This window comes from Chinchilla lanigera, unplaced genomic scaffold (assembly GCF_000276665.1).
Source record: "Chinchilla lanigera isolate Chin_1 unplaced genomic scaffold, ChiLan1.0 scaffold00121, whole genome shotgun sequence".
Classification (NCBI taxonomy): Eukaryota; Metazoa; Chordata; class Mammalia; order Rodentia; family Chinchillidae; genus Chinchilla; species Chinchilla lanigera.
The window spans coordinates 548,955-562,480 of record NW_004955522.1 but is presented as its reverse complement, the minus strand read 5'-3'; the positions used below and the strand labels follow the sequence as shown (position 1 = coordinate 562,480).

The 13,526-nt window shown below is 39.6% G+C and overlaps 1 protein-coding gene across 1 annotated transcript in view; it reads left to right on the top strand.

Moving 5' to 3' along the window:
* Adamts18 (ADAM metallopeptidase with thrombospondin type 1 motif, 18) overlaps positions 1 to 13,526 on the top strand; it is a gene marked incomplete in the record, with an annotated part of 136,001 nt that overhangs the window by 104,272 nt on the left and 18,203 nt on the right. Inside the window, 1 exon segment of the mRNA XM_013507112.1 lies at positions 11,763 to 11,904. Within this exon segment, the coding sequence (XP_013362566.1) occupies positions 11,763 to 11,904 (142 nt within the window).

The following is a 13,526-nucleotide window of genomic DNA, read 5'->3' as shown; positions in this document are numbered from 1 at the left end:
GGGCTTCAGCCTCACACAATGAGAGCACAGTGCAAACCATTTCTGTTGAAAAATTGGTTTTACTACTCCACAACAAGCTACCATCTTTGCATTGTTTCTTTCTGCAGCTTTGTTCATAAACAGAAAACTTTTCCAAGTTTTCACAGTTCTGTTTGTAATTTAATCTTTGCCGTTAAGCATATAGTCTCTGCCGAAAAACCACAGCACAGAATAACCCAAGAACTGATGGAGAGTGAAAAGCCAGGGGGCTGAGTTCTTCTTCACTTTCATCTTTAAGCCTTGAAGTGCCCCATGTTGTCTGTGCTGATAAAATTAAGCAGGCATTGATACGTTGCTGCAGAACATTCTAGCAGCATCGAACTGAGTCTTTTGATTTCTCTTCTGTTTAATCTTCGCACAGCTCTGCATCCCACCCAGCTGCATTATTTAGCCTGGATAAAAACTAAACCCTTAGGTTGTTCACCAGGTACAGAATTTTTCCTGATACTTCCAAAGTCATTTTAGAGACATGGCCTCAGTTAGGGATGCAGTTCTCTAAAGTTGATGAGGTGCATCAATCTATCTTTTCATAAGTGCAAACAGTTCCTTGAACGATGACAAAAATGAACATGTATGGAAAAATATTGGGTAGATCTAAATAAAGTCATAATGTGTGGTATATTTGATTGGCTATGTGCAATATTTTTAAAATTCTGTTTTATTATACATAAGAATAATAGCTACAGTCATAGCTCATAATATAAAATTATAGCTTCACCATGGTGGAGTGAGGTCACATTTGTTTGGCTATTGTTTTCCAGACTTCCTTTGTGTGCTTGACCTATCTATAGAGTAATTAAAGCATGAATTAATCTCCTAGAAATATTACCTGTCAGAAAACAATCTAAAGGGAAATGTGCATGATTAACTGGAAATGATTTGTTTTAAGGGTTATGGTTTCATTAAAAAGTTGCCAGTATATTTGAAGCTAAAATATCAAATCCAGTTATCTAGTGTGATGTCAGTTTTCTCTTTTAGAAGAACTTGGGTTAATATCTTTCATATTTAAATGCATTCTATTGTTTGCAAGAGAACATTATCAAGTTTCTGATCAATTTTAACCTCATGCTTATCTAGCTCCAAAACTGACAGCACCCAGTTATTTTAGAAACCTACAGTTACAATAAGTAATAAATGACATTTTCCCAACACTAGACTGTATCTTAATATCCAAGTGATCCATGGTTTTATTCTTTAAAGGAAGTTGAAGGTCATACACTTTTCCATATAACAGCTATGAGTTGAACCAAAATTAATACTTTTGGAGCCAAAAATATGTTCACTCCAATATAAAAATATGTTGAGTATGTTTTACAATCCTGTGGGATGTGTGGGAACCTACCAAAATGAAAAATGCTCTTCCATCCACAGAAAGTATAAGTCTTTGAACAAAAACACTTTCTCTTTTGGCCACTGAAAATTACTGCCTGTTCCTAAGTTCTTATTATACTGTAAACTTCAGCAAAAGGGTGTGTTTGCCAAAACTCACCCGGATGACACTGGGTGCATAAGACTTCCTTGTGTCTCCTACTCATACATATTGCATATACTCCCAATGTCTTAATGAATTTCCATCTTCAACCACTCTCATAAGTAGTTCTTATTATAGTGTAAACTTCAGCGAAAGGGTGTGTTTGCCAAAACTCACCCGGATGGCACTGGGAGTGTAAGACTTCCTTGTGTCTCCCACTCATACATATTGCATATACTCCCAATGTCTTAATGAATTTCCATCTTCAACCACTCTCATAAGTATTGATTTAGGTAACTCTTCATTTATTCTCAGTGTCTGATTAAAAAAAGTGAAATATTTGTTGGGTACCCATTGGCATCCAGTCCTGTGCAAGATGCTGAAGATGCACCAGTGGTTGAGATATAAATTGTGCTGCCCGAATTTTATGGTCTCGAGTCTTTAGAGAATGTAAAGTACAAGTTCTGATGTATGGATCCCTTGTTTTTTGGAAGCATTATGGTTCAGGCAGGGAGCATTGATATAAATAGTTGGTGACAGTGGATCAGTGCACTGTGTGACTTTGGATGAATCATTTAAATTATTTGGGTCCCAATTTCCACATTCAGAAAAAGATTTCCTTAGGCTGAACTAATGCCTTCCACTGTATCCTATAGCACTGTCCTGAATCACTTTTATATTAACTGATGACTTATTTATCTCTGTAGTTTCCACAACTGGCATAGTTTCTAGAACACACACACACATGTGAATATTGTCTATGATAAAGTTCATTCATTTGTTCGTTTAGAAAGTGCAATCTTCTTTCAAATTGGAACTCCTTACGTGGAGGTAAAAAGTAAAGCAAATGAAAACTTCTCTCACCAAAGCTGACAGCCTGCAAACAGAGGCCAGCTTCTCCTTGCCCCATGGTACCCTGGAAATTCTCTGAAACCCCTGGGCTTCTGTGATACATGTTTTAAAAACCACCATCTCTTAAGACTGCCCCTGGAACCTTACAGTTTGAAGTTAAATACAGTGAATTGCATTAAAAGCAATGAAATTTGATCTCCTAAAATGCATTTGGGGAATCAGTATGCTTCCTAAAGTACTTGCTTTGCCCAGTGTGAATAATTTACCATAGGAGGTTGCCAACCATTTAGTTCACAGCAGACTGCAAGCTGGGAGGTGAGCCTGTCTTCCTAGCATGGAGGGGAGCTACCAGATCTCTCCACGTGTTTCTGCACATCTCTAAGTGCAAAGCAGACAACTGCAGTCCCAGGCGTAAGTGACTGCTGTCAGTTAACCCCAAGAAATCAGTGCATGGCCTGACACCAAATAAAAGTATCTTCTGATTCTGGTTATTTTTATATGTCAGAACTTTACATTATGTCTTCATGGGGAGCTCCAAGTTTAAACTAAATAGAAAACAGACTTTCACTTTTATCACTGTCATGGGCCAGTCCAATCTGAAAATACAGTCTGTATTATAGACAGTCTTTCCCCTTAGATCTGTAGCTCTCCATAGCTTCAACATGGGCAACAGGTGGACGTCAGTTTAAATAGTGCTGGTCTCACTGATTTCCTCAGTGGCCAAGACAAATCCCTAGGGCTGCTCAAGGATCTGTATGATTGTCTTGGGTCTTAAATTTTCAAGGCATTATTTAAGCCCATCAATCAAGTTTCTATTTTGAAACACATACACATGTACCTATAAATGACTTATATTTCTGCAGTGCACAGGGGGGAAATAGTAACTATTCATGCACGCATGATCCAGCCCCGAGAAAGAAATATTGATTTGGCAGTCATAGGCCTTCTGAGATCACTACAGACAGATTTTTTAAAAACTAAGTAATTTCTGTCTATCTAATTCTCTACCATGTAAGTCTGGCATAAAAACTAAAATCTCTGTCATTGATCTCATGCACTTGTTACTCATCTGAAAGATTTAAATTTATATTTATTTATATTCCAATAATGTTAAGGGTATTATGTATTGCTCACTGTGTTATGTTTATTTTGCGGGGTTTGAGAACAAGAACAGCTAAGTCATTGGGAATTCTGCACCCCCAGATCACTAAGTTTAGTTTGGGTCTTGGAGGGTGTGGTATAGGCATTGAATTCTGAAACGACAGAATGTGCAAATTGGAAGTCAGAGTTGAAATTCGCACATGAGTTGGTTGGAAAACAATCATTTAATCTGAGGTAGATGTTTACGTGCTGGGCTTTGTGAGTATGGCTGGAAACGTAATGTTTTTTCCATTTTGAGATTTTGCTGTAGGTAATTTAAGGTCATTGACTTAGCTCTTTGTTTCAGCACTGTGGAAGACACTTGCTTAATAGACAATTTTAGGATTGGCAGCAGGGATTAGAACACAGAAATTCTTTTATTCTGTGATTAGCTAAGGTGTCCATTTAGACATGACACATTCTTTAGAAGTGGGATGAGCCTTCCTGCTAGCTTGGCCCTCTCTCTCCTCCTCCGCCTCCGCCTCTGCCTTCAATTTGTCTCTGTTTCAGTTTTGTTCTCTCTCATATACACAGGCACACATACACACATAACAATAAATGAGTCATATTTTCTATCAAACTGTCATGTGACTGGAGTGGAAGTGAGGAAAATCGTCTTGAGTGTTTCATTATAAAGTGACTTCATGAATGTCAGACAGACCAATTCAGAAAGACATGATAACACACGTTGATTGCTCTTCTATAACTGAAATATGATCACCTGCATTTTTACAAGATTGCTTTGCTTTGCTTTCTTTCTTTTTTTTACAAAAAGTCTTAAAGACTAAATGGCTCTCCTTCATGTTAGGGATCTTTTTTCTGTGCTGGGCGGCAGAAGAGGGTGTTTAACTCCCTGAAAGCCCATTCCTATTTGATACTGTAGCGAGGGAGGTTCCTGAAACTGAAATGCCGCCACTTCTGGAATGACAGTGAATGAGAAATAGGTTAGCCCCAGGCTAGTTCCAAGGCAGGAAAAGACATCTAAAGAAAATTACTGTAATAAACAACTTCCTCCACTACTTGGCCAAAGAAGATGATGGGGTGGCTGGGGACCAGGTGGACAGGCACATTGATCAATGAGATGACAGTGTGTGAGCGCCAGTTGACAAAGTATTAATTACCTTCTTATCTAGCGCCTTCCTCGAGAACCCTGCCGGTTGCATTCTCCCCAAGCTGAAGGGGCTGAAGTGAGTAAAGATGCATCTCCTGATAAGATCGGTACAAGGAAAGGAGATGAGCCAAGTAGCATGGGCTGAGTGAAGACACGCAATGCTACAGAGGCAAGGAAGTCATGGAGAATTAATACAGAACAGATGATGGAGAACTGAGATGTGAGAGAATGATTCCGTGGTGTTTGCACTACGGCATGTCGTTTGTCTAGAGATGTCCATGTGCTATTTGAAGCTGAGGCCTCTGGTTAATTCATGGCAAATACTTCTGTGATGGGTTGGAGAACACTATTTATTTCTCTTCACTAAACCCTGAGGAATGTTGACGAGTTGAATTAGAACATAGTGGAGATTCGGTGTGTCAGCCCACACCTTTGAGCTGCTGAACAGATGCATTTCCAACTCCCCGACCAGGTCTTTGTGTTACTGTCGCTTGTCAAACCCATCTCACTCACACATCATAGCAATGATGATACCTGGTCATGTTCTTCGAGCTTTGAAGCAAATAAGAGAAAGGCAAGAAAACTAGCCGAATTTTAACATCACAAGGGATTCCAAAAACTACATGAACTTACAAAAACACAAACCTGCACCACAGAGCTCCTTCTCTGAGACATATAACATATGGCACAATTGGAGATTTATCAAGGAAAGACCGATCAATAAAGTCTATTGTGTTTCAGTTGTTAAAACAGCAATGAAATAAAAACATTTTTAAAATGCAGGGGAAACAGATCAAGGAGATTAAGAATTACATATGCTTACATTAGATAATGGCATACTAATGAGATACAACTTTCAGGTTCGGACACAGTGTCAGAAAACAAATGTCTTGGCGTGCTATTGAATCCTAGTGATAAAATATTTCCAACAGAACAGTTTTTTTTAACAGTTTCAATTAGAATTCTAGACACTGTCTCAGCCTGAGAGGCCGTGTTGGGAGAGTCAAGACATCGGGTTTTAAGGGTTCGACAATACCAAAGTCCAGCTTATAGCTGTGTGACCTTGGGAACTGCTTTATTCATTTACCCTACTGGAACATTAACAGAGCCTTCTCGTGATATTGCTATCAATTTTAAATGAGAGAATGCATTTACCGTGCTTTGCCTGGCACGCAGAAAGCCTTCAATAGGAATTACTCATACTATTTTTCAAAGCAATCAAATACATTATGGGAGGAAAATAAATATTTTTCAGCATGCATTAAATAAAAAGTCAATCTTTAAAGCTCTGATTTCCAGGGGAAAATTAGGACAATTTCTTAAAAGAAAATCATTAATGATGAAACAAGTAAAAAGCTGGTTGAAGGAATTTATAGTTTTAATACTAAAAGTAGAAGCAAAAGAGAGAAAGGTGTTTGTCTCTGAGTGCTCCAAGTGTCTTTTAACTTTAGGTGCCCTAGGCAGTAACTGCATCTCCCTCCTTCAGTGGGAAGTTGGTAGGTTCCAGCCCATTTGTGGTTTTCTAGCTTAAGAAGCTGTAAATTTTATAACTCTGCACCCTGCGGTCAAAAACTGCTGAGTGTTGTGTCTGAAGTCAGGTGGTTCGTGTGTTAAAGGTAGACATTGAACAGCTCAGCGGAGGACCTGGGAGCATTTATGGAGGTTGCTTGCCAGCTGTAACTTAGAAACTCAGTGCCAGCTGGCTGGAAAATTCTCTGGACTAAGTCCAGTTAAGTAGGCTGACTCACTGGCTGTCTTTCCAAATTTGTGCATTTAGTAGCTTGGGTATATATATGATCTGGCGTGGAACACGATGTGGTTCAAAAGTGGCATTATTGTAGTGGGGTGTGGTGGAACATGCCTGTAATCCTAGCTGTCTAGCAGGCTGAGGCAGGAGGATTCCAAGTTCAAGAGCCCACCCTGGGCAACTTAGACATTTAATGAGACTGTCTTAAAATTTAAAAAAAATAATAATTATAAAGGGTAGTAGTTCAGTCTGCAGATCTTGAGCTAATTTCCTAGACACACACACACAGTGTTATTGTGATCCTGTCCTCTGATGGCAAGGATATGGTGCTCCTGGGACCTGGAAGGTGTTCGCGTCCTCCACAAGTCCTGCAAGGAGCAACTGACTGCTCCCGACCAGGTCACTGCAAAGGCTTTAAAATAGATGTGAGTGGTGGATATGGCCACTGTCAAGTTTCACCCTTTCTGAAGTGAGGCCTGAGCACTCGCAGAGGAAGCTGGACTCTTAGTTGTGTCCACACTTCTCTCCTGCCTCCCAGTGAAAGAAGCTGTCTATGGCTAAGGTGATGGTGACAGTGCAATGAGGTACTTCAGTGTAAACAAAGCTACCACGTTGAGGGTTACAGCCTCTATGCATGAAGACAGGGACCACAGCGTCCTTTAGAAATTGAAAATTGTGAAATTATGTCTTAACAACTAATGCATGTGTTAAAGTTCTGGATTTTAAGTTTAACCCATGAGGTTTCATGGCTGTAGCATTTACAGAGCTGCAGAAGACTCTGTAGTCCAAAGAGCCCCTATCGCTCTGATAAATTCTTAGTTCTCATCTTGCCCTGAGCCTAAAAATTATATATCCATTGCTAAGGATGGGATTGGTGTCTTTGAATGGACTCAGTCTCTGTGAGAACAGGAGAAACCCACAGAGCTTCTGTCAGCCAGGCAGATAGTCTTATTTCCAGAGGACGAACTGTTTGCACATATCAAGTAAACATACAAGAAAACTGCCATGTGCTTTGTTCTTGGAACTTTCCTCCTCAGTATGGGATAAAGAAAAGACCAGCATATTTTACACTGAGTATCAAATGCAATAGAATTATAATTGTCACCATCTCTTCTTTTATGTATTTGTTCTTGGTGCATACTTGTTTAAATCCTTCCTTTAAGAGACCTTTATATACTGACGTTAAAATAAATTCTTACATCAGATTTCTACTGCTTTCTTCAGGAACTGTCTTTGTGCCTTACTAGGTGGAAAGACACACAAACCTGTGTGTGAACTATAGCTACATAGCCATTCAAGCCAAGTGTGGAGTCTTCTGATTTTGCAAAGCTGAGGGGTTTTTATCTATTTATACATTCACTGAATGCATTCAACGAATAAACATGAACAACATGCTGAATATGCTACTGCCTATAAGCCTTGTAGAACACACACATCCACACACATCCACCTACGATGTGTTTTGCTAGTTACTAATGTAAAGTTGCAGCTTGCTATGAATGTTTACAGTAAATCGTGTCATTTTTCTTCTGGTTTTGGCCAGATACAAAAAAGTCCCTTATTACCTGATATTGATGAAATGGATTCGTTCCCTTGTTGCTTTAAATATTATGTTTAGTGCTGTTCTTGCTCTTAGCTTAAGTATTTTACTTTTCTGCAGATCTTGTCATATTTTCCTTTCAATTATGGGGACAGGGAGGCGGGGAAACATCAGAAAGCATTTGGTCCTTCATTGGGAACAGGATAAACCTCAAGAAAACCAGGTCTTTTCGTTGTTTTGTGGCTTCTTGGCTCAAGTCAGTACCTAGATCCTTCTTCGTTAATTAAATTGGATCTACCACACTGTTTTAGGTGGTCGTGTGGTTTGTTTTGTTTTAAATTTCACAGAATAGTGGGATTTCCCCTTGCAGGTTCTATAGCACTTGGTTAAGTCACTATCACTGGATGATTCTTACCTAAGAGTCTATTTCTCCTCCTTCCCTGGAGGATATTCTTTCTCCTTCTGCCTGGAGTGCTTTTTTCACCGTCCTGATTGTGGAAATCCAAAGAGATCTGATGGCAGTGACAACAACAGGAGACATGCTAAGATCTCAGTTATATGAAAGTACAGATGTATTATTTCCTGGACTATTAAATGTATGTCGTGAGGGAAAAAAAAAAACAAAAAAGAGTGCAAGGTGATTCTAAGATTATGTGTTGGACCAAACAGCTAGAAAGATGGGTTTCCATTTCATGAAATGATGAAGCCTCAGGGAGGAACAGTGTCTCGCGACAAGGAATAGGATGACAAGATCAGTGTCAAATGGGGATGTGCTTTTAAATATTCAAGTGCAGATCCCTTGTAGGCAGCTGAACAGGTGAATGTGAAGGTGAGATACTAGGTATCACCTATAGCTGGGCCTTCCACAGGGCAGCCACTTGCCACACATGGTTAAAGTTAAATTTGATTGAAGTTGGAGGTTACGTTTTTTAAACATTGGATAGCAAATAAGAAGGATCCAGGAAAAGAAACCAGGAATAAACATGAGTGAAGCTGGAAAAAATCAGAATGAAGTTCTGGTGACAGAAAAAAGAGAGGAAGTGATCAGCTACATCTAATCCTACTGACTGGTTGAAAATGATGAGGACAATTAATTATTTGGTGGGACCCTTGAAAGTTTCAAAGATGTGAGGGGAACATCAGAGAAAGAACAAGGGAAAATAAGGAAACATGGAAACAGAACATAAAAAACTCCATAGGGGAGTTTTTTTTGTTGTTGTTACAGAAGGAAATAGAAAAATAGGACACAAGATAGAGGGAGGTACAGAATTAAGATAATGTTTGTCTTAAGATGAGAAATACAGTAACATGATTTGATACTAATGGGGATGATCCAATAAACAGGGAAATTCAGTAAGGTTCAGAAGGTGGGGCAGTGATGGTAGTGCTACTGTACAGTAAAATGGAATGTGGCACACAATCAAGGAAGGATGTCGTCCTAGGAACCAAGGAAGAACACCCAGTGTCTAAAGGGGATTAGGAGTCTCCGGATACAGATGTGGAGACAGATGTGATGATGGGATATTATGTAAGTCTCGTCTTGTTGGCAACATGAATGATTTCTTAGGGTTGACTTGAGTAAAGGTCCGAGGAAGCTCAGTGTCTTGATTGTGTTCAATAGTGATGACGCCTTTATCTTCAGTCTAACTTTTATCTTAAGTGCATCTTATTCTTGACCCCAATAATAGTTTAGACTGCTTGTAGTGAAACTGCATCCAGTGTATGGCTTAGCTGCAAAATCTGGAAGTAGAATATAGGGTGGGTGCCTATGGGAAATTTGTTAAACCACTCTTAACTCACCAGAACGTAAGTCCTGGAAGCTCAAAAGGGGAGGACTAATATTCTTTTGCATTTTCTTTGCACTTGTAATGAATATATATTTCCCTATTTAGTAGAAATCAAGATGTAGTTTGAATGGGGGAATGGGTGGCTCTAGAAATTGGACAGAAGCACTCGCTTTTCCTGTAGCACTTGTACTTAAATCTGTCTCCATCACTTAAGTTTGTGATGTGACTGTCCTGCAGTGGAATATCATCCCAACTCAGCCCTTAGCTCATTGTAATTCATGTGTTGTACCCATTTGTATTGTCACACATATAAATGTGATGCACTGCATTATTTTCCTCCCTACAAGACTTCTGCATTTCTGGGAGACAAAGCAAATAGCAATCATAGTGCTATATTTGAGACACTGCTTTGATTGAAAGAGAAATTAAGTTAGCATGAGATTATCTTCTGAATGTGAAACTGCTCTTACAATTCTAGTTTGGCCAGTGTTTATGTAAAACCATCTGAAAACATTAAGAGAAACACTGTAGGAATACCAAATAAAAGAAGCATATGTGAATGTTAAATCCAAAAAAATTTTCATTGGCAACTGATGAGAATTGACATTTGTCCATTTTAATGGTGCTGCCTTTCATGGTGTTTTGATTTTGTTTTGAATGAAGTGTGATGGAACACAGATTTAACATTTTGCTTATTTCTGGGAGGCCCCAAGATTTATCATTATAAAATGACACCCACACCATGCAATCTTAAGAGTTAGCCATAATATTCCCAGAGACATTTAAACTAATAGCAAAGTGGAAGCCATTTGGTAGAATACTAAAGAGTAGTCTAGTCTAGTGGTGGCCCTTGAACAGCTGCCACCCACCCGACTTTAATTGAGGTAAGATTCCCACCAGACAGAGATAGAGCCAGGGGTTCCTATTTTTAACTAGCAATAGCCTTCGCCTCTTGGGCATGATTGCCCAGTTCTGGTGGTGAAGAATTTCCCACAAGACCCAGAGTGGGAGGAAACCAGTTATTTATATTCATGCTTTGAGCTTGAAAGAAAAAAAGAAGAGTAGTTAAGAGGGCATCAACAGTTAAGAGGGACAACAGTGAGGTGTCTCCTCACACCAAAATCAAGGTGATATATTGCGCTGTTGAGGCGCTCTTTTGTTGGAGGTTTTATTTAAGATCGTTCCCCAGTCACATGTGTGGCCTTGTACATGTTCCACCCGGCTTTTTTTTCAATGACAAAATAAGCAGCCTCGTTGTAGTTGCTGGAGAAATGTTCTGAGAGAACACAGGAAAGGCCCAGTCCACGCTTGCCCTTCTCATGCTAGTCAGACTCCACGGGATCAGACTTATACCGAGTTCTTGCCTTGTTGAGGTTTAGTCTGTTCCGGTGCGTACATCACCAATCTGTGATTCTGACTGTATTTCTTTTCTTCTTACCTGTTCAGCCTAGGACACAGCTAATACATATATTCTCTTTAGGAATTTTAGTAGAAACCCATTTGGCTTCTAGAGTTCATGAGAGGCAGCTCTACATGGAGTATCCTGTGGTTTTTGGAGTGCTTCCCCTGGGCTCAGAGTATATGAATTGTGGCCTAGGATAGATCATAAAAATAGATACGCATAGACTGAGCTGCACCTATTACGTGTGTGTCCCATGCCAGGCTTTCAAATTTAAATTAGCGTTAAGACCCAGCACCGGACAGCAATACAGCCATCTTTCATTTTAATGTAAAATGCGTGTGAATACGTGTGTGATCTAGAATTGAGGATTGCTTGCTCATAGCAAATAATTACTGTCTGCTCTTTAACTTCTAATTAAATCACAGTTTTGATCCTTTAACATATGTGTTTTATATAAGTATCGCATGCTAACCAGTTGCACCACTGGAGCTTTGACATGTGTTTTAAAGTGTCATGAAAAATTGAAATCAGCTTAAAACATACTTGGGAACAGTGAATTGAATGGATAAAATAAAAGTGATGTGCAGGTATCTTTAAAATGTTTAGCAAGTTTTCTTGAATTCCAGGGTCTGACTCATACCTTGATCTCTGATTTTTATCTCATACCATCCAGATTCTGATGCAAGGCAAAAATCCAGGGATAGCTTGGAAGTACGCACTTCCCAAGGCTGCAAATGGAACTCAGCCAGCCATAAAAAGGCCGCACCACACCTGGAGTACCGTGCAGTCAGCCTGCTCCGTCTCCTGTGGAGGAGGTAGTTGCTTCCCTGATTCCATCTTCCAAGTCTGTCTCTTCGAAAACAGGTTCTTTCATTCTACGGTGCTTTAACATTATATGGTATAAATAAGCCACCAAAGAACTATTTTTCAGGGGAGCCATCCCTATGAAAAGCAAATATTGTACAATTCAAGGATTTTCCTATGTAGCAAGAAATCAGTTCTCACAAAGCTCAAATCAACCACAACCAAAGCATAATTGCACATCTCTGGAGGTTGAGACCAGAGGATCACAAGCTTGAGGTTAGCCTGGGAAACTTAGCAAGACCCTACCTGAAAATCAAAAATGAGGAAGGGCTGGGGCTGTCACTCAGGTTCAATCGCTAGTACCACCAAAGCCAAAAACACTGCATACCTGAAACTTCAATAAGCTACATTTATTTCTAGATTTATAAACATAGTTATGTCTCTCTGAGTACCTATACAATTTTCAGATTATAGTTCAGTTTCTCCTACTGACTATGTCATTATAAACCTCCCATTGGACCTTCAAAAGGATGAAAACAAGTGAGAACACACCCAGGGCACCCTGAGGATGACTCTGGAACATAGGGACTGTATCATTGTATCAGTCCATCCCCTTGGGGAAAGCCAGCAAGCCTCTGAGCAGGGACACCAACAATTCCCACTTCGCAGGAAAAAGGCATTTTACTTGGGGATTGGAAATGTCACACATTCTTAGTTGCATCCGTCTTACATGTGCCCTTTGGCAATTTGCCCTTTGGGAAAAAGAATGAGATTTCCTTTACCAGGGCACGAAACCAAAGCATGAAGAAGATTGGTGGCTCATTTCCTGTTAGAGTGGGGACAGTGACTCTTCCTACTGGGCTTCTCCCACTAGGTACACAGAGGTCTCTGAATTCTTGTCTCTGACCTCACAGACAGTCTGTGAGGTCTGTCTCTAGATGCACATGCTACTTAACAAAGTACAAGGAAATACTTTACACACACACACACACACACACACACATAAATAAATAGGTAATGCATTTTATTAATAGTGAAAGCCAATATGCTCTAAAGAAGAAAAATAATCCCTTCAATTAGCAAGAGCCAACATTAATACTTTGTTCTATTTTTTTTTCCTATGCATATACAAATACGTGTGTCCGATAGTTTCAGACACATACCATAAATCATTCTGTACTATTGTTACTGAAAAGATATCACAATATAGATATTACAGTGGTTCTTTTCTTGTTGGTCTCAGATTGTGAGCAGTTTCTTATATAACTCAAATGTTCTTGGAGAACATTTTCAATGGTTTCTTAGTATTCCAGGAAGGGCACAGTGCCTTGGGAAGGAGAGAAATTTGATTCATTTTCCACTCAAGGGAATAAATCCAGGCAAAGTGAGAACAGAGGAGGAGTATGTTGTGGGGTTCTCCCCTTGCCTCGATTTAGCAACTCCTTCATGCGACACATAGACCCTGGTGTGCCCTAGGCGTATGAGAAGGTCCAACGAGTAAGTTCTCTGGAAATGCACCATTAACTCTGGAGAATTCCAGTGTGGTTTTGATCTGTCCTCCCAAAAGCCAAACTACTTCAACCTGAGGAGAGGACTGAGTGAGAACTCACCTTGATAGGTGTTAATCCTCATA